Here is a 27709-nt window from a genome sequence, read left to right as displayed (position 1 = left end):
ATGTCAAACATACCTATTGTGTTGCACATCCACACAAGGAAGAAAGTGGAAGACATACTTAATTTCTGTGATCATGTTGTTCTTAAAACATGTAGTATAAAACAAGTTATTAGTTTCAACAGGAACAGAAAACATCACATTTGTTTTAAGTTTCTGTATATGAAAAAGTAGACCTGCAACTTCCCCAAAATATAAAGTCTTTACCACAATATAGCTCATCATATTACCAACAACCCTTTGTGATGTTTTTAGCAAGCCTAATGTTTGTAGTATAAGAGAGACCAAGAAAAAAAAAAAGAAGACAGACCAGCTACTACTAAGTGATTGTAACAAGTAATACATCTTAATACAGAAAGAGCTGCTGACTTGATTCAAGGGCCTATTAGTTGATCCATCCAGCTGGACTGCAGCAGACAAATCTGACTGGCTTGACGCTGAGCCATGTCGAACTCTCATTGATACGGTATTCAGGTAAGTACATATTTCAAAGCTTCCTGGTATACATTAAAGACCAGTTTAACAGGAATTGTTCATTGTTCCACAGTGCATCCAGTCATTGTTTTCATCACATCGATTCGAAATCATTCTTGGAGAGCCTGTTTCTTCTTAAAAATCATCTTGAGCTCCTCTGATAAAGCTGTTAAGAACAAAACCACAGTAAGCTATGGATTTTTAAAAAAAAATTTTTTTTAATAAAAATCTGTCATCATTGACTTATGTTGCTCCAAACCTGTATGACTTTCACTCATGGAAAACAAAAGGAAATGTAAGGTAGAATGTTAGCCATAAACAAGTGAATGGGGACTGAAACTAACATTCTGCCTGACATTTACTTCTGTGTTGCACAGAAGAAAGTCATTATAGGTTTGAAACAAGATGAGGGTGAGTAAACGACAGAATTAAGATTTTTGGGCGAATTACCCCTTGAATAATTAAATTATTGATAACATACAAAAAAAAAAAAAAAAGGTATTTGCCTTTACTTATACATGCAGGTTGTGGCCCATGCTGAGAATTGTTCTCAGGCACGTCTGACATACTGTAGCTTCGGAGTGCCGCAAGAGGGTAGCCAGGGAGTTTTAAAGCTTTTCTTTCACTACCTACATCAAAGTAGAGAAAAGTATGATGTCGTAAGCTGCTTGTGCGCTGTTTTTTTTTTTTATTTGTTTTTTTATTGTTCCTATAATAACTAAATCTAACCATCTGCATTATACTACGCAGGGGTGCAGTTTGTACAAAGGTTGGGGCATTACAACCAGTAGCTTTTGGTAACTAGGTGAGACCTCAAACTAGCAATGCTCTTACAGAAGGTAAAAAGGCTCTACTGTGCTTCCATCCAAATGATCTTTGAAAAGATGTGAATTTTTCAGTTTGGATAACAATCTCGCTAGAGCAACTTGAAGTGAACTCACCTGAACAGGTGTTCTGGTCTGGCAGCATTAAATTTTGATGCGGCAAAAATCGCACTGTTAAAACAAAATATAATAATTAGGTCAATTCAGTCATTCAACGGCATAAAAAAAATTTTTTTTTAAAAATTCATAACCTATTTGTCAAACTTTTACCATCTAGTTACAGTACATTTTTGAAATGACATGGAGTATAAGACAGAGTAAAGTATATAGTATATTACAATCTTTTTTAAATTATACATGTTTAATAAAAATATGGGCCTGTGTTTAAGTTTAGACGAGCTTAGGGGCCATTCTCATTGAATGTGCTTTTGAATCAGTCCGCATTGCTTTTCAATAGTTCTTCTAGGCAAACACACGGATGTCTATGACCGCCCTACTTAATGTTTTTGTCAGTGTCTCATACAGGAGCGCTGTGATTTTTAAACTGCAAGTAAAGTTAAAAAGAACTTCAACTTGTAAAAATGCATCATGAGACACCTGTTTTCTGTTCCATTCATTGCGTTTCAGCTTTTTTTAGTACAAGAAAGCTTAAGCTCTGAACAGCCCCATAGATATAATGTTTATGTTACCAGAAGGGCATGGTTGTACAGGGGGACCAGCACAAGATGGATTTACTTCTTCCTCTATAACCTCTGGAAAACACAATCATATGAGGATTAACATACATTAGAAATGCATTTAAAACATGGAATTAATCAATGTAAATCAATCAAACTAACTTAAAACATTACAAGAAGCTAATGTTGAAAGAACTGCAGTTCTTGGCAGCTACTTGGAAAGCTGTATATGCACTCACTTGGCTCATTGAGGTAGATGTTTTCCTGTGTGTTTGCCAGTGGTTCTGAATTGGCCCTGTAATCCCTTTGGACTAAACATGCAACATAACAGTTTATCACCTTACATGCCTTTTAAAAGTAGAGCTGCCAGGTCTAGTTAGGTAGACATCCAGTAAACCCAATGAAAATCCAAGATGAGGCAATTAATTAGTTACAATATCTTATATTATAGATGAGCTGATTATCAGTAAATTTCTATGATCCTAAGGATGTATTTACCTGGTTTAGGCGGTGGAACTGGTGGAGATGGTAAAGGTTCACTGCTGGCACATTGTACACTCCTCTCACCATTTTCCTCATTGGCCTGAACATAACCTGAGAGAAAGAATAAAAAAAGAACAAATACATTAGAGATCATAAAAACTATAACCCAGAATGCAGTGCTGGCTCATGGGTTTTGTTTAAATTAATAGCTAAATAGCTTAGTTCAAACTAGGGATGCACCAATACCACTTCTTTCGCTTCCGATTACGATATCTGAAATCTCTGTATCGGCCGATCCCGATCCAATACCAGTGTTGTTTTTTTTGCATAATCAGTTTAGAAGATCTTTACATTATTGTGTGGAACTAATTGGGAGTACTCTTTAATATGTAAAGAAACACAAACCTCTACCTATTATTTCAATATAAATGTATAGCTTATTAAAAAAAACTTTAACTGGTCTACTGGATAGTGTAGCAACAAAATTAATAGTAATTCCAGTCTAAGTGTTCAGTAGAAAAGGCAGCAGTTTTTAAAAATATATATATATATATTTTGCAATTTTTTGCAAATGTTTTTTTTTTTTTTTGCAATTTATTTTTTTTTTTTGCAATTTTGTGTCAGAATTTTAAAGGATTCAGATCTATTCTTTGTTCAATTTAGTTATAAGATATCACTTCACTTTTCATTCACAGTTATTTTTTGGAACCCATTCAACTTAAATATTGTTATAATTAGTAAAAAAATAAATAAATAAATATATATATATATATATATATATATATATATATATATATATATATATATATTACTATTAACTTTTAGAATTTTATATACAACAATAATATTTCTCAATCGTGCTCCTTTAACTTTAAAACCCTTTATTTTGACATTATGAACTCTCCAGAAGTCCTATATGTGTCTATTTGTAGGCAAGTTCACAGTAGTTTAATTAGCTTCTTGTTTAAATTCTGGTAAAATGCACCTCCGGTGCCCTTCTAAATGCATATAAGTGAACCGAACTATTGAGCATCTAAATTTGAGATGTTGTTCGTGAGTAGCGCTCAAATATTGCGCACCACTAAAGGCTGTGTCAACAGAGCAGCGCCATTCACTAAAGCCCTGGCGCTGCGCGTGCTTTTTATAAATTTACTTAAATACAGCCTTTTGTGATTCACAGAGCTATTGCACGTTTTCAGGTGGCTTTGATTAAAATGCACGAGTCATTTGAAATACTTTATTGGTGTTTTTATGGTTTTTTGTCATTTTTGGAGCTTGTCAGGAACAAACATGACTAACACACAGTATTGGATTTGGATCGGGCTAGTCGGACCTATACCCAAACCGTCTAGAAACATCAGTATTGGAGCCGATACAGATCCAGGTAGCTGGTGCCATCCCTTGTTCAAACATAGGAAGACAAATTTGAAATTCATTCTGTTTTGTGAACAGCATGCTATTCATAGTGTCATACATTTTTCTAGAGGGATGAAGTTTACATACACCTTAGCCAAATACATTTAAACTAAGTTTTTCATAATTCCTGACATTTAATCGTAGAAAACATTTCCTGTCTTAGGTCAGTTAGGATCACTACTTTAAGAATGTGAAATGTCAATAATAGTAGAGAGAATTATTTATTTCAGCTTTTATTTCTTTCATTACATTCCCAGTGTGTTTACATAAATTTACATACACTTTATTAGTATTTGGTAGCATTGCCTTTAAATTGTTAAACTGGGGTCAAACGTTTTGGGTAGTCTTCCACAAGCTTTTCACTAAGGATGTGCGGAACAACTAATTGACGTTTAAATGAAAAGTTTGAAGTCGGCTAGTCTAAAAAGAAACCCACCTTCAGAAAACAGGAAAAAAAATATTAAAATGTATGTGACCCATTTAAAATACTTAATCTATTCCAAATCGAACACTAAATTCCACTGAAATGGGGCATTTATCTGCAACATGCTCGCCTTGCATTATGATCATTGTAGAACATGACACGCATTCACTGAATCAATGTTAGTGAATATTTAACAGGCATATTTATTGAAAACAATTGAATGAATAGTGCAGGACCAATAGAGCAACCCAGCCTGTTCTAAATGGAATTCACCAAGTAAAAGTTACATAACATATTAAAACAGTCATGACATTGTTGAAAATAATTAACAGGTAGACTAAACTAAATCTACGAGAGAGAAAAAATGTGCTGAAAAGTTGCATGTATTTCACAATGTGCAGTTGTGCATTAGCCATTGATCTAACATGACAACTATTCATTAAAGAGCGTTAACCAATAAGTTACGATGTTAAAAAAAAAAAAAAAAAAAAAAAAGTAGCTATTGGATAGAAACAAAAATAGGCCTGTGATGTAGCCTACAATAAACTTAATGCATTATAAAAATGATGAGCACACAGAATGAAAGATAGTTTAACCCGATAAGCAGTTGGCACCTCGTTGAAAATAGCCTTCTTAATCAGCAGATTAAAAAAAAATGGCATGGCTAGCCTGAAACAGTCATTTTCTTGGCTACTTACTCAAAAGCATATTATTTGATGAGCAAAATTAACACGTCGACATGGTCACCTGAGGCGGCTATCCTGCGCTTGAAAAAGCCTGCTCAGCGGAAAAATAATATACAAGCATGCACAGATTTAAGACTCAAATGTGAAAACATCAATAGGGACTTTCAAATGTTTGGAAATCCGATTCCTCCACCACTCCTGAAGTGACTTCATAACTACTTTGCTGAGTTTGACTGTCTAGCGAGAGGACATTTTCCTGCGTGCCGCTAGTGAGAGAGAGAGAGAGAGAAGAATCACGCGCAGCCTGAGGTGAAATTAAACTTTGTATCTGCTCCAGATGTCCACCTTTTTTTTTTAAATGATATTTGTATTATTTATTCTATTTAAAATGTAATATTTTTGTTAACAATTTTTATTGATTCCATTCATAAAACAAACATACACAACATAAAATACAGAATCAATTATATACATTAAACCCCTCCCCCTGATCAATTCTGGCCAAATTTCTGAGATCATCAGATAAAGATCTTGTTACACAAGGCGAGGAGCAAAGGAAGGCTTTCTTGGAAGAACCACAACATTTTCTTGTTCTCAGACTTTGCAAATTCGACGAGAGAAACGTGATCAATTCAAAGAATGCAAGAAACTCTTACATCAACGAAAGTTCGCTTTTCACTGATATTCCTGGCCAGGTTGAGAATACAGGTGCATCTCAATAAATTAGAATGTCGTGGAAAAGTTAATTTATTTCAGTAATTCAACTCAAATTGTGAAACTTGTGTATTAAATAAATTTAATGCACACAGACTGAAGTAGTTTAAGTCTTTGGTTCTTTTAATTGTGATGATTTTGGCTCACATTTAACAAAAACCCACCAATTCACTATCTCAAAAAATTTGAATACATCATAAGACCAATAAAAAAAAAACATTTTTAGTGAATTGTTGGCCTTCTGGAAAGTATGTTCATTTACTGTATATGTACTCAATACTTGGTAGGGGCTCCTTTTGCTTTAAGTACTGCCTCAATTCAGCGTGGCATGGAGGTGATCAGTTTGTGGCACTGCTGAGGTGGTATGGAAGCCCAGGTTTCTTTGACAGTGGCCTTCAGCTCATCTGCATTTTTTGGTCTCTTGTTTCTCATTTTCCTCTTGACAATACCCCATAGATTCTCTATGGGGTTCAGGTCTGGTGAGTTTGCTGGCCAGTCAAGCACACCAACACCATGGTCATTTAATCAACTTTTGGTGCTTTTGGCAGTGTGGGCAGGTGCCAAATCCTGCTGGAAAATGAAATCAGCATCTTTAAAAAGCTGGTCAGCAGAAGGAAGCATGAAGTACTCCAAAATTTCATGGTAAACGGGTGCAGTGACTTTGGTTTTCAAAAAACACAATGGACCAACACCAGCAGATGACACTGCACCCCAAATCATCACAGACTGTGGAAACTTAACACTGGACTTCAAGCAACTTGGGCTATAAGCTTCTCCACCCTTCCTCCAGACTCTAGGACCTTAGTTTCCAAATGAAATACAAAACTTGCTCTCATCTGAAAAGAGGACTTTGGACCACTGGGCAACAGTCCAGTTCTTCTTCTCCTTAGCCCAGGTAAGACGCCTCTGACGTTGTCTATGGTTCAGGAGTGGCTTAACAAGAGGAATACGACAACTGTAGCCAAATTCCTTGACACGTCTGTGTGTGGTAGCTCTTGATGCCTTGACCCCAGCCTCAGTCCATTCCTTGTGAAGTTCACCCAAATTCTTGAATCGATTTTGCTTGACAATCCTCATAAGGCTGCGGTTCTCTCGGTTGGTTGTGCATCTTTTTCTTCCACACTTTTTCCTTCCACTCAACTTTCTGTTAACATGCTTGGATACAGCACTCTGTGAACAGCCAGCTTCTTTGGCAATGAATGTTTGTGGCTTACCCTCCTTGTGAAGGGTGTCAGTGATTGTCTTCTGGACAACTGTCAAATCAGCAGTCTTCCCCATGATTGTGTAGCCTAGTGAACCAAACTGAGAGACCATTTGGAAGGCTCAGGAAACCTTTGCAGGTGTTTTGAGTTGATTAGCTGATTGGCATGTCACCATATTCAAATTTTTTGAGATAGTGAATTGGTGGGTTTTTGTTAAATGTGAGCCAAAATCATCACAATTAAAAGAACCAAAGACTTAAACTACTTCAGTCTGTGTGCATTTAATTTATTTAATACACAAGTTTCACAATTTGAGTTGAATTACTGAAATAAATGAACTTTTCCATGACATTCTAATTTATTGAGATGCACCTGTAGATGCTAAAGATGGCCGCAAAGTATTTACATGTCCCCAACGGGCGATGTCCTTCATGGAGTTAATGGAGTGAGTGGGTCATTGTGTGGTGCTCGCATTGCAGCCAAGTGGGCCTGACTCACTGAACATTCACTTGACCGTCCGAGGAAACTAGGTGCATTTGTTTATTTCTGTGCTGGTTCCGCCTAGCAGCTGGAGTTTTTTTTGTATAGTAACACTCCTTCGGGACAGTTATGTGGATGAATCTACACGTTCTTTGTGTTTATCCCACCTATTGGCTGGAGTTTTATAGATTTTCTTCCGTTATGTAATTCTGTCTCAGATAATTTGTATAGAAACCCCGGACTTGAGCAATCCAACAGCAAAGTTGTCGCGGGGGCTCTCGTAGGTGTACATGGACTGTTTGAGTTTAGAGGGATGGACGCCAGCAGGCGCTGTCGTGTGCGGGGTTGATGCACACGTTTTTATTTTATCTGTTTGTTTGGTTCGGGGGGAGGCTCGGGGTTTGACTGTTGGACTAATGTTGGAATGTGGTCTTTATAATCTTGTTTTTGAAACACAATCTATTCTAATATGTCAAAATGTCAAATGTTAATATGAGTGGATTGTCTCTCTCGACGTGGAATGTGAATGGGTTGGGGCACTTCATAAAAAGAAGGAAGGTTATTTCTTTTCTTACACTTAAGAAAAATGATACAGTGTTTCTTCAAGAAATGCATCTTGCCCTGCAGGAAGCTGAAAAATTTAGGAAGATATGGGGTGGACATGTTTTCTTTAGTGCTGTCTCAAGTAAGAGCAGAGGAGTCATTAAGTAAACATCTACAATTCAAATGTCTCAAACAGATTAAAGATAAATTAGGAAGAGTCATTACTGTTTTAGCAGAAATTCAGAGGCAAAAGTCTTATTTTGGCTAATATGTATGCACCTAACACTGATGATCAGGGCTTTTTTATAGATCTTGAAGGGATGTTGCAAGCCGCTGGCAAACCTCATGATATAATATTGGGAGGAGACTTTAATCTATTGATGGACTCAATCCTTGATCATAGTGAAGCAAAAGTGTGCAAGCCCCCTAGAGCAACATTGACGCTTCACAGGATGTGTAAAAATCTTGGTCTTACAAATATTTGGAGACTTCTGAACCCATCTGGTAGGGACTATTAAAAAAATTAATCAGTTCATAAGAATAGATTTTTTTTATTTTTATAAAATAAAGTCCCTCATTTCATCTGTTGTTGATTGCTCAATTGGAAACATCTTAGTCCCAGATCACGCCCTGGTGTTTTTAGAGGTGTTGCCACATACGGAGAAAAAGAAATCATTTAGTTGGCTCTTTAATGTATCCCTTTTGCAAAAAACCTAAATTCCAACAAATGTTAAAGGCTGAAATCAATGTTTATATGGAGACCAATTGGTCCACAGTATCCTCTGTGGGCATGGCTTGGGAGGTACTTAAGGCAGTTCTTAGGGGTTGGATCATACAGTATGCCTCATTAACCAAAAACTCCAAAGCACGAGAACTCGTGGAATTGGAAGGGAATTTTAAAAGTGCCAAGGCAGAGCTGAAGCACCGAATGTCATCTGATGGCTTCAGAGAATTGACCCGATTGAAATACAGATAACATTATTTTGTTGCAGAACCACCTTCTGTTTTGACTATTCAGGGCAAGACTAATTGAATATTGTGTCGGGGGACAAATCAGGGAAGCTTTTGGCTAGATATATAAAGCAGAGAGACTTTTTCTACCATTCCCTCAGTGAAGTCTGCTGGTGGTGATTTACCTTGGCCATTGATATTAATAATGCTTTTAAACAATTCTATCTTTATCTCTATAGTTCCACATCTTCGTCTACTGATGTAGATATTAGAAACTTTGTGGAACCATTAGAACTCCCTAAACTGACAATGGAGCAAAAACATTATCTTGATTCTGAGATAACCTTGCAGGAGCTTGGCGAGGTAATTAAGGCCTTGCTAGGAGTTTATACAGAATCATTAAAGAATGGAAAGCTTCTGCCAACCATGACACAAGCCCGGATCAGTCTGATTCTTAAAAAGGACAAAGATCCAAGCGAGTGTAAGAGTTACCATCCAATTTCCTTGATCCAGCTAGACTTTAAAATATTGTCAAAAATTCTGGCTAACCGATTAAGCTATGACATCTCTTATACATATAGTTCAGGTGTGGTTTATTCGGTGCCACAGCTCTTCTGATAACATTAGGCATTTCATTAATATCATGTGGTCAGTGGCGAACGATTAGACTCCGGTCGCTGCCATCTCACGTGTTGCCGAAAAGGCATTTGATATGGTAGAATGGTATTATCTTTAAGATTTTGGAAATATACGGGTTCGGGAACACTTTTATTGGATGGATTAAGTTACTTAATAGACACCCGGTAGAGGCGGTACAAACAAATGGATTAATTTCAGATGATTTTAGTCTGGATAGGGACACCCGCAGGGTTGCCCTCTTTCCCTGTTATTGTTCTGTCTTGCCCTGGAACCATTAGCAGCTGCGATAAGAAAGGAGGATGATTTTCCAGGGGTGGTGGCAGGAGGTATGGCGCATAAGCTTTTGCTTTACGGAGATGATATTTTATTATTAGTCTCCAAACCCACTACATCTATGCCTTGCCTCCACAGAATTATTAATTCCTTTTCAAAATTCTCGGGATACAGGGTCAATTAGTCTAAATCCGAAGCTTTGTCTCTGACAGCGTACTGCCCAGTAACAGCTTTTCTGCCGGGCGCCTTCCAGTGGCCCAAACAAGGCATTAAATATTTGGGCATTTTATTCCCAGCAAATTTGTTAATTTTGACCCAATAATAAAAAGATTTGAGTGATGTGGGCGGGTGGGTTTCATTACATTTATCTATGATTGGGAAGGTTAATGTTATGAAAATGAATTGTATTCCAAAATTCAACTACCTGCTACAATCTCTCCCTATAGATGTCCCCCTCTCTTATTTCAAGCAATTTGAGAGCATAGCGAAGTCCTTCATTTGGAATAGTAAGCATCCCAGATTACATTTCAATAAGTTACATAGGTCGATTGACAAAGGTGGACTAGGCCTACCAGCTAATTCCCTCTCCGATGACTCCAGATAATCAGTCCGTTTCTCGACATCCGCCACTCTTGTAATCATATCAGTGAATTTCGTCTCCATGGTAGTGATCATTCAATGTATTACAGCAAGATCCTCCAAGTCAGCAACGACCTTCACCAGCATTGCCGACACGTTCAGCAATTCACGCCGAATCTCCTTCACTTCTCCAGCCAAATTGACTCCCTGCTCCGAGACCTCCGGGGAGAGGGCGTCAGCTTGAGCACGTATGTGTCTTTTAATGTCTCCAGAGCCCGAGGACTTTGAATTCTTTGACATATTGTTTTCCTAGAACAGTTAAGGATCAGGGTGCATCGAATCTCACCGGTTTATGACATGAAAAGTATTAAAACAAGCAAAGTGCGCAGAGCTCGCCGTTCACGTCTGAACCTCGCACAGCGTCACGTGACTCTAAAATATGTAACATTAATATGACAGTAATTTAAGCGTGGTCTCTGTAAAAAATATAAAGCCAAACGTAAATGTGTAAAAATGATGATTAGTTTAATCGGGGGACATATTAACCGACTAGTAATTCAAGTGTCGACTAGCAGAATCAGAACCGTTTATTCGACTAGTCTCGCACATCCCTACTTCTCACAATAAGTTTCTGGAATTTTGTCCCATTCCTCCATACAGAACTGGTGTAACCGAGTCAGGTTTGTAGGACTCCTTGCTCGCACACGCTTTTTCAGTTCTGCCCAAACATTTTCTATCGGATCGAGGTCAGGGCTTTCTGATGGCCACTACAATACCTTGACTTTGTTGTCCTTAAGCCATTTTGCCACAATTTTGGAGGTATGCTTGGGGTAATTGTCCATTTGGAAGACCCATTTACGACCGAGCTTTAACTTCATGGCTGATGTCTTGAGATGTTGCTTCAATATATCCACATAATTTTCCTTCTTCATGATGCCATCTATTTTGTGAAGTGCACCAGTCTCTCTTGCAGCAAAGCACCCCCACAACATGATGCTGCCACCCCCATGCTTCACGGTTGGGATGGTGTTCTTCGGCTTGCAAACCTCACCCTTTTTCCTCCAAATATAACGATAGTCATTATGGCCAAACAGTTACATTTTTGTTTCATCAGACCAGAGGACATTTCTCCAAAAAGTAAGATCTTTGTCCCCATGTGCACTGTAGTCTGGCTTTTTTATGGCGGTTTTGGAGCAGTGGCTTCTTCCTTGCGGAGCAGTCTTTCATGTTATGTCGATATAGGACTCGTTTTACTATGGATATAGATACTTGTCTACCTGTTTCCTCTAGCATCTCAAGGAGACAGAATGCGTCTCCTTCCTGAGCGGTATGATGGCTGCGTGGTCCCATGGTGTATATACTTGCGTACTATTTGTACAGATGAACGTGGAACCTTCAGCGTTTGGAAATTGCTCCCAAGGATGAACACGACTTGTGGAGGTCCAAAAAATTTTTTTCTGAGGTCTTGGCTGATTTCTTTTGATTTTCCCATGATGTCAAGAAAAGGCACTGAGTTTGAAGGTAGGCCTTAAAATACATCCACATGTACACCTCCAATTGACTCCAATTAGCCTATCAGAAGCTAAATGGCTAATTGTCTAAAGGCTTGACGTTTTTTGGAATTTTGCAAGCTGCTTAAAGGCACAGTTAACTTAGTGTATGTAAACTTCTGACCCACTGGAATTGTGATAGTCAATTAAAAGTGAAACAATCTGTCTGTAAACAATTGCTGGAAAAATTACTTGTCATGCAAAAAGTAGATGTCCTAAATGACTTGCCAAACTATAGTTTGCTAATATGAAATCTGTGGAGTGGTTAAAAAATTGTTTAATGACTTCAACCTAAGTGTATGTAAACTTCTGACTTCAAATGTATGTCTGCTTTAATGACAGATAAGGGTTTTTTTTTCCCCAAGATTGATTGTCTGTCTAATCAGTATCGAGCATCATTTAGAGTTTCAGTCAGATTTGATGATAATATATCGTCCTCTCTCCACAAGCATTTGTGTTATTCACCAGATGCTTTCTTTATCTAAAAAAAAAACAGCCAATACTGTGTATTACTGATATTATCCTCATAGTGTTGCTCCAGTAGAAAAGGCTCTAAAACCCCATTGGTCTTCTCCACCAGGCAGGTGATCACATCATGTAGAGTGGGACAGGAGATCTGCATTTACAGACATGACTTGTGAACATACCAACATTTTCCGATACATCAGTGCACATACAGGTCAAGAGCAAATTATTTGATTGCTTTCTCATTTTTTTAACCACTTTATACACAAAAAAACTACAGTGTGCCACAGGCCAGACCTTAAAAACTACAGGTGCATCTCAATAAATTAGAATGTCGTGGAAAAGTTCATTTATTTCAGTAATTCAACTCAAATTGTGAAACTTGTGTATTAAATAAATTTAATGCACACAGACTGAAGTAGTTTAAGTCTTTGGTTCTTTTAATTGTGATGATTTTGGCTCACATTTAACAAAAACCCACCAATTCACTATCTCAGAAAATTAGAATACATCATTAGACCAATAAAAAAAACATTTTTAGTGAATTGTTGGCCTTCTGGAAAGTATGTTCATTTACTGTATATGTACTCAATACTTGGTAGGGGCTCCTTTTGCTTTAATTACTGCCTCAATTCGGCGTGGCATGGAGGTGATCAGTTTGTGGCACTGCTGAGGTGGTATGGAAGCCCAGGTTTCTTTGACAGTGGCCTTCAGCTCATCTGCATTTTTTGGTCTCTTGTTTCTCATTTTCCTCTTGACAATACCCCATAGATTCTCTATGGGGTTCAGGTCTGGTGAGTTTGCTGGCCAGTCAAGCACACCAACACCATGGTCATTTAACCAACTTTTGGTGCTTTTGGCAGTGTGGGCAGGTGCCAAATCCTACTGGAAAATGAAATCAGCATCTTTAAAAAGCTGGTCAGCAGAAGGAAGCATGAAGTGCTCCAAAATTTCTTGGTAAACGGGTGCAGTGACTTTAGTTTTCAAAAAACACAATGGACCAACACCAACAGATGACATTGCACCCCAAATCATCACAGACTGTGGAAACTTAACACTGGACTTCAAGCAACTTGGGCTATGAGCTTCTCCACCCTTCCTCCAGACTCTAGGACCTTGGTTTCCAAATGAAATACAAAACTTGCTCTCATCTGAAAAGAGGACTTTGGACCACTGGGCAACAGTCCAGTTCGTCTTCTCCTTAGCCCAGGTAAGACGCCGCTGACGTTGTTTGTGGTTCAGGAGTGGCTTAACAAGAGGAATACAACAACTGTAGCCAAATTCCTTGACACGTCTATGTGTGGTGGCTCTTGATGCCTTGACCCCAGCCTCAGTCCATTCCTTGTGAATTTCACCCAAATTCTTGAATCGATTTTGCTTGACAATCCTCATAAGGGTGCTGTTCTCTCGGTTGGTTGTGCATCTTTTTCTTCCACACTTTTTCCTTCCACTCAACTTTCTGTTAACATGCTTGGATACAGCACTCTGTGAACAGCCAGCTTCTTTGGCAATGAATGTTTGTGGCTTACCCTCCTTGTGAAGGGTGTCAATGATTGTCTTCTGGACAACTGTCAGATCAGCAGTCTTCCCCATGATTGTGTAGCCTAGTGAACCAAACTGAGAGACCATTTTGAAGGCTCATTAGCTGATTTAGCTGATTGGCTAAAGTTGATTAGCTGATTGGCATGTCACCATATTCTAATTTTTGAGATAGTGAATTGGTGGGTTTTTGTTAAATGTGAGCCAAAATCATCACAATTAAAAGAACCAAAAACTTAAACTACTTCAGTCTGTGTGCATTGAATTTATTTAATACACGAGTTTCACAATTTGAGTTGAATTACTGAAATGAACTTTTCCACGACATTCTAATTTATTGAGATGCACCTGTATATTAGTGAGGACAAGAAAGAAAGATACAAAATAAGGCATAAAAGGGGGTGTGGTACATTCGTTTCCAAATGGCAGATGAAAATCAGGAGATTAAATTGCTCAGAACTAAAGCTTTTAAATCTTTATGGTGATCTCCAAGAAATGTTTAATTTATAACTCTAGTGATCAGCTGTACTGATCTACTGCTACCAGAGTTCCAGTTGTGTGACCCATAAAGCTTTTCCTTATCAAAACTCTTTGCTTTTATGGCAAGACTGTACAAAGTACCTTTTGCAAAAGCTTTGAGTACACACATAAGTTTGGAGATGGTAAAATTAATCATTAGATGATTTGAGTATTGCTGTGAAATTTGACCAGAAGTGTGTAATTTCTATGCCACCATAGTCACCAAATTTAACTGCAAAAATAATAATTGTTTTCAAAAAGGTTTCCTGAACACTCCCCCCATCTTTCATTGTTTGAAAAGACATTTAGCCCTGCCCAAACTCATGCCAATGGTTGGCAATGTTGCTGTGTCTGGTTAGTTGGGATGCTCGAATAAACAGAACTAATCCAAATTACTTACAGGAGTCTCAACGTCAATGGTGAATCCTCCTTCGTGCTTCCGAGACACACGATAATGTTTGAATACCGATCTGCAGAGTGAAAAAGAAATTTCTCCTAATGAAACAAACAGGCAAATAAAATGTGAAAGATGAAAGAACTGAAAACTGCACTTGAGGTTCAGTATGGGTCAGATAAGTGTGTTTTACCCGTTGACATCTTGGCGAGTGGTTACAGCGAAAGACGCCCCATCTCGGCCAGGCCTCAGTAGCAGGTTTCCTCGATTAGCATTCCTTTCCAATAAGAGCTCAGCTTGAACACGAGAGACATCATGATAACACCTGCAACAAGCATTACATAATAAGTACGATTATTTTATTCAGTGACAAAACAATGTGTTATTAAAAGTGAAGTATTTTTACGCCACTTGTGCCACCGAACAGAATAGCAACAATTCTAACTGTTATCAGACAGGTTTCTCCAAACATTCCCCCGTATGTCATTGGTCGACCAAACAGATAGCCCTGCCCTAAATTCAAGCCATTGGTTGAGCCAATGTTACTATGTCAGGTTGGTCAGGATGTTAAAACAGAGAGATGTTTTTGTAGAACTACAGCAACAAAATGTTTACACTTTTTGTAAGAATCAACCTAAGAATGGCTTACTTACAGCTGTCTCTGCATTTGTAGCTGGGAATGGGATATGCAAGTATTTTAAAGTTGGAAAAAATGACACACATTACCTTCAAATGCATGATCTGAAGTGAGTGGTTTAAACTTACGCAGGCATGTCTGGCAGTACAGGAAGATAAATGTTATGAAGCAGTGAGGGAGCTGTTGGAGGCTGCTGCCTCTTTTTCTCTTTCTCAATTATTTCTTTCATCATGTGAATCTGGCCAGGAAGAAGGTTAAGACAGCTGGGCACAGACAGCTGAGGGAAAGAAACAGTCAGACTGATTATTGAGTGTTTATCGGGACTCAGTATGACAAGTACAAATGACTGACGTTGGTTGTACTCACTGCCAAACTGTAAATGATTAGGTCTTATCTTATATCGCTTTTGTTCTAGTCTAGTTGTGGAGTGGTATCTAATAATCAGAGCAGCCATTGGGGACATGTGCTCTGAAATATTGATCCAAGTTCATATTTACATTGATGAATGCAAATAAACCCAAACCAAAAAAAACACTCTCTGGTTTACCACACACATACTTCTATGGTATGTGCATTACAATGGACAGGATCTTTTTTTGTTTTTAAGAACTGTAGGACAAGTCATGTTGTAGATTGAGTTGCACTTGTACTGAACCCAGAATATTCCTTTAAGATCCATTTTTATTTACCATTCTGAGCAATCTGATTAAACTTTAAATATTATACCATATTACTGATTATGTCATTCTGTAATTTAACTTCACAAAATAAGGTATAGTAGGCATAAAACAGCATACTGTGTGATGTGTTTGACATACAGCAATCATTCCTTAAGACTTTTCAGTAGCACAACTGACCTTAGAAACTGAGAGTATGAAGCCTTTCCACAGCTCTCGAGACTCAAGGCTTGGGGCCTGAGAAAAAAAATATATATTATTTAATACTGTGTGTACCTCAAGCAATTTGATAGCACAGTGAAGTCCTTCATTTGGAATGGTAAGCATCCCAGATTACGTTTCAATAAGTTACATAGGCCGATTGACAAAGGTGGGCTCGGCCTCCCCAAGATTTTGTTTCATTATTATGCATTCAGTCTCAGACATTTGGCTCATTGGTCGCTTCCACCTGAGAGAGCCCCTCCCTGGTTTTGTATTGAACAGGAAGTTATTGCCCCTATTTCGCCATTGCAAAGCCTATCAAACTAACCGGAGAAGTTACACCCCATTATCTTGCATTTGCACTCGGTATGGACAAGTGTCCAGAGTGTTTAATAATGACATTTATTTAATTGTTGCCTCGAGCATATGGCTGAACCCAAAATTATGTATTAATAAGTTCCCTTTCTGCTGGTCAGAGTGGATTGTGAGGGGGGTTGCTACACTCAATGAGTGTTGAGTGTTGAGATCCTTTGAAAATTTGGTTCAACATTTTGGGATTCCCCGATCTCAGATTTGTAGGTATTTACAGCTGCGCCACCTGCTCTGTACTATTTTTGGGAGTAGCATACACCCCCCTAAAGCGGCAGACACTCTGGGAGTGGTGATTACTGCTTTTGGAAAAGGTCATGAGGCATCAGTGTATTACTCCCTGGTAATTCAGAGTCTGGGGGACGGAGCTTTAACTTCTATCAAGAGATTATGGGAGAAAGATTTTAACTTGTATAGGCTTGTTCTTAAAGACACACCCACCTGCTGGCAACGCCAATCGGAGGATGGAGACACGGCCCATGTTTTTTGGTGGTGGGCTGATGTGCTGATTTTGGTTGAAGGTTCAGTTTATTGTGTGACATGTTGGGCACACTGGTTTCGTTTTGCCCCAGACTCTGTGTTTTGGGCGATGGGGCGGTCATCGATATAGGAGATAAATACATTCCTGACCAGTGCTATGACAGGCAGGCAGATTGTTTTAAGGGGATGGAAGTCGGATTTTATTTCTTTCATTACATTCCCAGTGGGTCAGAAGTTTACATACGCTTTGCTAGTATTTGGTAGCATTGTTTTTAAATTGTTTAACTTGGGTCAAACATTTTGGGTGATGTCTTGAGAGGTTGCTTAAATATATCCACATAATTTTCCTCCTTCATGATGCCATCTATTTTGTGAAGTGCACCAGTCCCTCCTGCAGCAAAGCACCCCCACAACATGATGCTGCCACCCCCATGCTTCATGACTGGGATGGTGTTCTTCAGCTTGCAAGCCTCACCCTTTTTCCTCCAAATATAACGATGATCATTATGGCCAAACAGTTCAATTTTTGTTTCATCAGACCAGAGGACATTTCTCCAAAAAGTAAGATCTTTGTCCCCATGTGCACTGTAGTCTGGCATTTTTATGGTGGTTTTGGAGCTGTGGCTTCTTCCTTGCTGAGTAGCCTTTCAGGTTATGTCCATATAGGACTCGTTTTACTGTGGATATAGATACTTGTCTACCTGTTTCCTCCAGCATCTTCACAAGGTCCTTTGTTATTGTTCCGGGATTGAGCTGCACTTTTCGCACCAAACTATGTTCATCTCTAGGAGACAGAATGTGTCTTCTTCCTGAGTGGTATGATGGCTGCGTGGTCCCATTATGTTTATACTTGCATACTATTGTTTGTACAGATGAACGTGGTACCTTCAGGCATTTGGAAATTGCTCCCAAGGATAACCCAGACTTGTGGAGGTCCACAATCTGATTTCTTTTGATTTTCACATGATGTCAAGCAATGAGTCACTGAGTTTGAAGGTAGGCCTTAAAATACAACCACAGATACACCTCCAATTCAGTACACCTCCGATCAGAAACTAAATGGCTAATTGTCTAAAGGCTTGACATCATGCCGCATCATAGAAACCGTAGTCCCGAAAAGGGCTTTCGGTTCTACCAGGGCGTCCAGGAAGTCCATCTTCTCTCTCTCAGACAAACCCAGCCAAAGAGCCCATGCTGCGGCCGGTGCCCTGGTGTCAATTTGCTGCCCCATTTCCTCCATCGGCTCGGCCTAATACACTGTGAGGAGCAAGGTGGCATTAAGAGACCTTACGGCTAGCACTGAAGATCTTCTGATAAATTGAAGCCGACAATCTCTCTGTCCATCCCAGCAATGAAGGGGGAGTGGACAAGAAGCTGCCTGACGATCGGAGTGGAGGTGATTCGCCACTGATGCATCGACCGGAGGGGGGCTGGACATCTCTAGATCATCCATCCCATGCACATCCAGCCTAGAGAAACCTTTAACAGGCACTTTGTGAGAAAATGGCTTGTCCCAAAAACGTTGCATCTCCGCAACGCATGCTGGGACGGCAGGAATCAATTGTTTTACTGGGGCAGCAGTTTACGTCATACAGGTCTCTCTCTCTGCACCCTGGCCAGCCTGCTGTGATGGCCAGTCGATGGAGAGTTTGGCTGTTACCCGTCTACACATTTCAACCATGTCCAGCTCTCCCTGGATAGGAAAGGGGGATGTGTCCATCGCGCTGCCCGGCCGAGAATGAGCGGGGAAAATAGCATCATCCTCATCCTCCTTGCCATCGTCCTCTAAAAGGCGATCACAGTCATAATCCTTTTCTTCCCTGTCCCCTGCCAAAGGGACAGGTTCAAAGAGGGGAGGCAGATCAGTGGAAACTTCGTCCATTAAATTGCCCCAGGTTTGGTGTTCCTGCGGGTGGGCAGGGGTCTTTCTCTGCTGACAGCAGAGAAAAACAGGGATCCCCATTATTCGACGCCGCAACCTGCACCCTCCTTTCCAAAACTTGCCGTACGAACTGGGAACAGTGCAGGCAAAACTCGGGATTAGCGAGTTCAGCCTGCGCGTGTCTGACCCCGAGACAGGTGATACAGAACAGGTGGGAATCCTTGGGCGAGATCATAGATCCACACGCGCACAGATGGGAGGGATCCTTCCCCTTCGCTGTGCCGCTCGGTGAGCTTGCCATTACAGAAACCTGAGCTCAAGAACACAGAGCCAGTTCACCACAACGTGCCACTTGATTCAATGTTATTCCCCGGATTTCTCCTTAATGTGATAAGACCAGCCGATCTGCCACAGCACCACGATGTGCAGGAAAGGGTAGAAGCTATAACCGCTTTTAATTCTACCGAAAAAATACGTAAACTCGCCTTGACGCACTGGTTTATGCCGTATATTAACTTCGACAGTGACTATATTCGCAAAAGAAAAAAGCTGCGCTCTGTGACGTACCTGAATGGCTCATCTAACGAACTGTTTAGCTACCACTCCTAGCGCAGTCCTGCTGAGGATAGCTTCCAATAATCTTCATGGGGAAGAGAACGAGAAGGAAGAAGAGACCTGTGGCAATGTCTTATACAGGGAAGTGGGGCTCCCTTATCACTGCTGTGATTGGTCTGTCAGCTGACAGTCGTGGTGTCATTGCTTACAGTGTTGGATACGCCTGAGGCGAATTCCCGTAGTGAGATAAATGAATGTTAGGAAGAGAACCCTGTGTAAAAAAAGTTTATATTTTGCAGTGTTCTAAATGTATTTAGTTTAACATCAGAAGATGAGACATTGACAGAAGCCTTACGATCATCTTGATGTCTTCATTTTTCATATGCAGGGTGAATCGAGCATTTTCAAGGTTTCGGTCATGGCAGCAGTCATCTGTCACAGAGACGAGATCAGAGAGCTCCAGCTTCTCTATATACTGTATTCAAAAACATACACAAAACAGATGAGGTATTAAACAGAAATAATGCTTATAAGCATGCATTTACAAGTATATACAAATATAAAAATGCACATAAATAGATTAGAAAACATACACAGACGTTGAAATTAATTATCTAGCATTGAAACTGAAAAAAAAAATGTAATGAAAAGTAAATGAACACACTTACAACATTATCTTTGGTGTTATTAAAGAAAAAGAGTGAATTGCCACATAAACTGGTCCAGAGTTTACGACCCATCTGTGCAAAGACAAAGAAAAATGTTGGCACATCAAAAAATAAATCTAATTCAGAAGTTTACATACACTTAGGATGAAGTCATTAAAACTTATTTAACCGTTTCACAGATTTATTATTAGCAAACTATAGTTTTGGCAAGTCGTCTACTTTGTGCATGACACAAGTAATTTTTCCAACAACTGTTTACAGACAGATTGTTTCACTTTTAATTGACTATCACAATTCAAGTGGGTCAGAAATTTACATACACTAAGTTAACTGTGCCTTAAAGCAGCTTGGAAAATTCCAGAAAATGATGTCGAGCCTTTTAAACCATTATCCAATTAGTTTCTGATAGGTGCACTGAATTGGAGGTGTACCTGTGGATGTATTTTAAGGCCAACCTTCAAACTCAGCGCCTCTTTGCTTGACATCATGGGAAAATCAAAAGAAATCAGCCAAGGCCTCAGAAAACAAAATTGTGGACCTTCACAAGTCTGGTTCATCCTTGGTAGAAATTTCCAAATGCCTGAAGGTACCACGTTAATCTGTACAAACAATAGTACGCAAGTATAAACACCATGGGTCCACACAGCCTTCATACCGCTCAGGAAGGAGATGCATTCTGTCTAGTAGAGATGAACGTAGTTTGGTGCGAAAAGTGCAAATCAATCCCAGAACAACAGCAAAGGACCTTGTGAAGATGCTGGAGGAAACAGGTAGACACAGGGCTCCAGACTAAAAAAAAATGACTAAGGAGCCATTGGCTCCTAAACCAAAACATTAAGGAGCCAAATGGCTGTTTTTAGTCGCCAAATCGCAGAATTGCATACAGATTTACGTAGATTGCTGTTCAGAAACGAGACAGCTGATAACCCATTAATCGGAGGTTTAATTAACAGTATACAGTATATAGTTGAGAATATAAGTTTGCATTCCCTTTAGTCTCAAATATTCACACCCCTTTCATAATTTATACAAATAAGAGATACGATTTTTTATTTAATACTTCACAATCTACATTACAGATAATTACATCAAGTATAGTATGCATATAGTAGTTTGTTGTCGTCTTGAGCATCAATGAATATTTGCACCTTGTGTAACAGTTGTGTCCCTCAATTGTGTAAAAAGCTTGATCTCATATATATACAGTATATAAATTGTTTTACAATATTGCCTTAGTTTTTTTACTGTTACCAGATGGTACAAATTGAATGAAATCCCAGATGCAGTTTATTGTGCTACTCCAATCCCAATCAATGAAGAAAAAAGGTGGTACACCATACGGGACTTTTAATTATAAAGAAGCCCGAAATACACATGGAACACTTATTTTGAAATGTCTGCACTCCCAGTTGTGAGTTCTCTGACGGCTGATTCGCTGAGAAAGTGAATCTGATTCAAACTGCTACCCTGAGCTCCTGGGGCTGGTTGCACCAGCTATACGTAAGTTACCAATTAGCCTAGTTGTGACGTAAATGGGCGCTAAGTCACAATTTACACACTACTAAAATATTTGAGCGTTGCACCATTAAACTTCGGTAGGACATAACCCTATGTATAAACTAAATATTTACGGAAGCCTCAAAATCAGACTCATTTAATGACATCAATGAGTTCATGTTTTGATTGACAGGCTTCAGTACTTTCGACATATATGGTATTGGCACTCGTTTACATTTACGAGAGAAAACAATGTTTAAAAAAAAAAAAAAGCTCACCTCTTCAGCATTAACTCGATCTAACGGTGCACTTTCCAGGTGTATGCCGCCTGGTGTCAACATACGAAATAGAATTTAAAATGAATAAATGTCTTTTTCCAGCCTGTTGTATTAGTACTTATTTATTGCCCCTTATTCATTTTAGATAGTTATTGAATATTGTTATTTACATAATCTTGTTTTATTACGCATCATATTTTAATGGGGATATAATTTATTACAGCTGACAGTTATGTGAGCAAAACAAGGTTTGAACATAAACCGTAACAAGATCAAACTGAAATTCACAGCTTTTTAACACTTGTGTACAAATTTGAAGGCTGTTTATTGAATCAATACAGGTAACCGTCATATTATGCAACTATGAATTACTTTGCGGAGAACTTATGACCTACTAGTTAAGTCTTGCCTTAAGAACAGGTGGTGCAACCAAATTAAGCACTGACTTGGTTACAAACTAACTAGTCGTTACTAAGCCCTTAGTGTGAACTTTACGTTCCAACTTGCATGAGACCTTACGCACAGCTGGTGCAACCCTACCCTGAGTTCAAACCCTCAGAATCGTTCTTTTCTGGTGATTAATTAAAAAGATCCGGTTCAAAAGAGTAATTTGGTCATGACTTTTTCACGCTGGATTTGTTGTTGTTGTGTGCGTGCAGCGAGCTAGTCATCACAACAGAACGGGTGAAAAGCAGCGCGAGACACACTGGTGTGCGCTCTATAGATGTATTCAATAACTCACAAGATGATATCTGACAAAACTGCATATGAACGCACACAACCTGACTGTCACCAGTGGCAACTAGATTTTAAATTAAAGTCACAATAAATTATTTTTGGTCGTATTTGCAACCATTTTAGTCACAGTCTGAAGCCCTGAGACAAGTATCTATATCCACAGTAAAACGAGTCCTTTATTGGCATAACCTGAAAGGCTGCTCAGCAAGGAAGAAGCCACTGCTCCAAAACCACCATAAGAAAGCCAGACTACAGTTTGCAAGTGCACATCTTACAAGTCTTTTTGGAGAAATATCCTCTGGTCTAATGAAAGAAATTTAACTGTTTGGCCATAATGACCATTGTTATGTTTGGAGGAAAATGGGTGAGGCTTGCAAGCCGAAGAACACCATCCCAACCATGAAGCATGGGGGTGGCAGCATCATGTTGTGGGGGTGCTTTGCTGCAGGAGGGACTGTTACACTTCACAAAATAGATGGCATCATGAGGAAGGAAAATTATGTGGATACGTTTAAGCAACATCAAGACATCAGCCATGAAGTTAAAGCTCAGTCGCAAATGGGTCATCCAAATGGACAATGACCCCAAGCATACCTCCACAGTTTTGGCAAAATGGCTTAAGGACAACAAAGTCAAGGTATTGGAGTGGCCATCACAAAGCACTGTCCTCAATCTGAAAGAAAATTTGTGGGCAGAACTGAAAAAGCATGTGCGAGCAAGGAGGCCTACAAACCGGACTCAGTTACACCAGTTCTGTCTGGAGGAATGGGCCAAAATTCCAGCAACCTATTGTGAGAAGCTTGCAGAAGGCTACCCAAAATGTTTGACCCAAGTTAAACAATTTAAAGGCAATGCTACCAAATACTAACAAAATGTATGTAAACTTCTGACCCACTGGGAATGTGATGAAAGATATAAAAGCTGAAATAAATAATTCTCTGCTATTATTATGACATTTCACATTCTTAAAATAGTGATCCTAACTGACCTAAGACATGGAATGTTTTCTACGATTAAATGTGAGGAATTGTGAAAAACTGAGATTAAATGTATTTGGCTAAGGTGTATGTAAACTTCTGATTTCAACTGTATATACAGTGATCATTACAATGGCACCTGTCAAGGGGTGGGATATATTAGGCAGCAAGTGAACAGTCAGTTTTTGAATTTCATGTGTTGGAAGCAGGAAAAATGGGAAAGCGTAAGGATCTGAGCGACTTTGACAAGGGCCAAATTGTGATGGCTAGACGACTGGGTCAGAGCATCTAAAAAACAGCAGGTCTTGTGTGGTGTTCCTGGTATGCAGTGGTTAGTACCTATCAAAAGTGGCCCAAGGAAGGACAACCGGTGGACCGGTGACAGGGTCATGGGCACCCAAGGCTCATTGATGCACGTGGGGAGTGAAGGCTAGCCCGTCTGCTCCGATCCCACAGAAGAACTACTGTAGTACAAATTGCTGAAAATGTAATGCTGGCCATGATAGAAAGGTGTCGGAACACACAGTGCATTGCAGTTGCCTCTTATGGGGCTGCGTAGCCCCAGACTGGTCAGAGTGCCCAAGCTGACCAGTCCACCGCCGAAAGCACCTACAATGGGCACGTGAATCATGTTTTCTTTTAGATCATATGGACGGCCAGATGCGTGTGCATCGTTTACCTGGGGAAGAGATGGCAGCAGGATGCACTATGGGAAGAAGGCAGGCAGGCGGAGGCAGTGTGATGCTATAGACAATGTTCTGCTGGGAAACCCTGGGTCCTGGCATTCATGTGGATGTTACTTTGACAATTGTTGCAGACCACGTACACCCGTTCATGGCAACGGTATTCCCTTTTTAGCAGGATAATGTGCCCTGCCACACTGCAAAAATTGTTCAGGAATGGTTTGAAGAACATGACAAAGAGTTCAGGTGTTGACTTGGCCTCCAAATTCCCCAGATCTCAATCCAACTGAGCATCTGTGGATTGTGCAGGACCAAAAAGTCCGATCCATGGAGGACCCACCTCGCAACTTACAGGACTTAAAGGATCTGCTGCTAACATCTTGGCGCCAGATACCACAAGACTCCTTCAGAGGTCTTGTGGAGTCCATACCTCCATGGTTCAGAGCTGTTTTGGTGGCACTAGGGGAACTGTATCAAAGTTCGTTGTCAGGCAGGAGGCGGGAGCCGGTTTCCACGATCCATGTGAGTCAGATTTTAATTCTTGATACACAGCAATCGCTTTACAGCTTACATAAAACAAAGAATGGCTTTTCAGCATACACAAATAAAGTTCTCCTTTCCAACAATCAATCAAAACACTCAGTAATATGCATGCAGTCTCTCGTGTGTCCCTCTCATCTCTCTGTGCACCGAGCCGTTTTTGTCTCCCCCAGAAACAGTAATTACCAGCAATTCATCTCAGGCGAACCTCTTTACCGCTTTCTTTCTCCCCAGAGGGGCACTCGACCATGCCCTCACCTCCACAGGGACCTACACTCTATTAGGCAGGTTGTGACTGATCGGTGTATATATGTGTGTTTTCACAGACTGAATATGCCCGATGTTGTTGGAAAGTAGTTCAGTTTATTTATAAACTACATCTGGTGGAAAGACTAAAAAAGTTTGTAAGAATGACAAGAATGAAGGAAACAAAGACACCATTCTTTTCTTCAGAAAGTTTACTTAGAAAAAAAAATTTTTTTTTACTCACTGTACTCTGTACTGTACTCACAGGCTTGATTTTATTGATCAGCTCTTTGAATCATTTCCAATCTAACATGACAAGAACATCTACATAAGACACAAGTTTGCAAGGAATGCATCACTGTGACGAGGTGGAGGGCGTGGCCAGGTCGTGATAGAGTACGGCCAGCGCTGAATCATCTGATCAGCGGGAGAGCGAGATAAGTGGCAGCCGGAGACTCCAGTTCGAGAGAGAGAGAGACGCACGCGGCCACTTTGTTTATGTGTCTGTTTGTCTTATGTTGTTTTAAGTTTAGTTTTACATTAAACTTTACGTTTACTGTTCAGCCGGTTCCCGCCTCCTCCTTGCCCGCCCTTAACTGTTACAATCACATACCATTATTATGGATGTAATCCATGCATCTATATTAATTTAGGTGAACACTAGCTAAAGCTTTAGGGTCACTGTTAGAAGACTTATAATCCCAAACTACCAGGAATGTTTATCCTCAAAACACATTTTGAAATGCCAAATATTTTACAATTTTTTACATAATAAATCATAACCTAACAAAATGTTTAACTTTTCAGATATGTGAAAAGAAAAGAAGTGGTGAGCACTCGATAAACAGAATTCATCAGTCATATTAAAGAAAAACATCTTCACTAGAAGCAAATATTTTATCCAAAGTGTATGCTCTGCACACAAGTATGCCACCAGACCAGGTTTTTGTTTATGTTTCCACATTTATAGGAAAAAAAGCCTCCATATTACGACAGACACTTGTGTAACATTCCTTTTGACGGCCACAGAAAACTTCTCCGGCCATCTTTGGACCATTTCCCGGCACATACATGCTTAGCCCTGAAACAATTCAAATGATTATGTACTTTGTGCCATTTAGAAAGGATTGGCCCTTTTACAGAGAAACACTAAAACCTCATTCAAAAGAGGAACTGATTTAAAAAATAACCACTAGTAATGTGTGACACAGTGAATCATAACCGACAGTCACGATAAGCCAGTTGACATCATAAGCTGCAATGAAATCTGCAGCTGATATACAGGTAAATTTCATAAGTATCTCATTAATTTCATGCAAACTGGAGGTCTGCTATTGACCAACACCTCTGCCCTATCAAGAGTCTCCCCCAACTCCAGCTGTAAACTGTCTGTCATACATCGACAACATCCCTATAACTGCAAAGCATATGGATTCCAATAATGTTATGTCATAAATAAACAAAATTAGTCAAGAGACTATCTGTTAATATTAACATTTGTGCACATTACTTTTTTCTATTATCTGTAAAGCTGTTGTGAAACAATATTTATTGTAAAAAGCATTATACAAATAAACTAAATTGAACTTAATTGAGATTTCAGAACAAGCCTGATCAACATGTTTACAGTCCTTTACATTTGCAAACAATTATTGAATAAATCAACACCAAAAGTAAAATGAGAAAAAAATATTACTTATATAAATAGCAAAATCACAAAAACAAACACACATCCACAGGCTTGCTATGTGCACATTAAAGTGCACATTTGGTATAGAACACTGTATGATGAATAAAGCTGACTATTGGGTCATAAAAATCACCCTTCTTGCAGTTTTTCTAGAAGCATACACCTGATGAGGATGCACGAACAGGTGTGAAAGAGAAGACAAAGTTAACAAAAATGTTCCAGATGAACACTGAAATACACGCGCGTGGTGCGTGAACACACGTAGTCCGCTCACTGACCTACCTTGTCTTTTATAGATTTCTTTTCCAGAAAGCCTTCGTGGTAACAAGCTGGCAGCTGAGGTCTCGCCCGTCCATGGTGCTTTGTTGTTGCCATCAGTATAGAATTGAATCCTCCGATAAGGGCGACGCTCTTATAATGTCTTTGAAGCAACACAGTCTTGCGGTGTATTTGAAAGAAGACGCTTAACTGTCCGAACTGCGTTTACTTAACAGCCAGCTGCATGTTAAAGCACATTCTAAAGCTATATAAAATGTTAGAGACCAACAGAAACCCAGTGTACTAAAAGTAACATAACTGCTGTCAAACGTCTATTTAGCAAGTCTACGTGCTGTACTCCTAGTTTCCCTCGTCTCACCTGTAGGTTACACAGGTATGGCAGGTGCGCGCGAGTACGAGGGTTGCCCGGAAGGAACGAGGGACCCGCCCATTTTGAGCAAATGTAAATTTGGCTGCTCACAGAAACTGTAGACGCAAACGAAT

The 27709-nt window shown here is 39.5% G+C and overlaps 1 protein-coding gene across 2 annotated transcripts; it reads right to left on the bottom strand.

The window, feature by feature from the left end:
• Positions 1-494: 494 nt before the first annotated feature.
• On the bottom strand, positions 495-27709 carry LOC127424453 (signal-transducing adaptor protein 1-like). Of its 2 annotated transcripts, none has more exons than XM_051669694.1 (14): positions 27230-27709; positions 20299-20370; positions 19986-20105; positions 16324-16380; positions 15595-15743; positions 15023-15154; positions 14836-14905; positions 12426-12528; positions 2471-2566; positions 2212-2283; positions 1985-2047; positions 1413-1466; positions 978-1100; positions 495-637 (listed from the first exon to the last, which is right to left on the bottom strand). In XM_051669694.1, the coding sequence occupies exons 1-14, from the start codon at positions 27320-27322 to the stop codon at positions 582-584; spliced, it is 1260 nt and encodes a 419-aa protein (XP_051525654.1). In that variant the 5' UTR covers positions 27323-27709; the 3' UTR covers positions 495-581. The 2 variants fall into 2 exon arrangements, with proteins under 2 accessions (XP_051525654.1, XP_051525655.1); XM_051669695.1 differs by having other exon boundaries at positions 501-637; positions 984-1100.

This window comes from Myxocyprinus asiaticus, chromosome 33, assembly GCF_019703515.2.
Source record: "Myxocyprinus asiaticus isolate MX2 ecotype Aquarium Trade chromosome 33, UBuf_Myxa_2, whole genome shotgun sequence".
Taxonomy (NCBI): domain Eukaryota; kingdom Metazoa; phylum Chordata; class Actinopteri; order Cypriniformes; family Catostomidae; genus Myxocyprinus; species Myxocyprinus asiaticus.
Note: the sequence above shows the minus strand (reverse complement) of the source record. Positions and strands in the feature narration are given on the sequence as shown.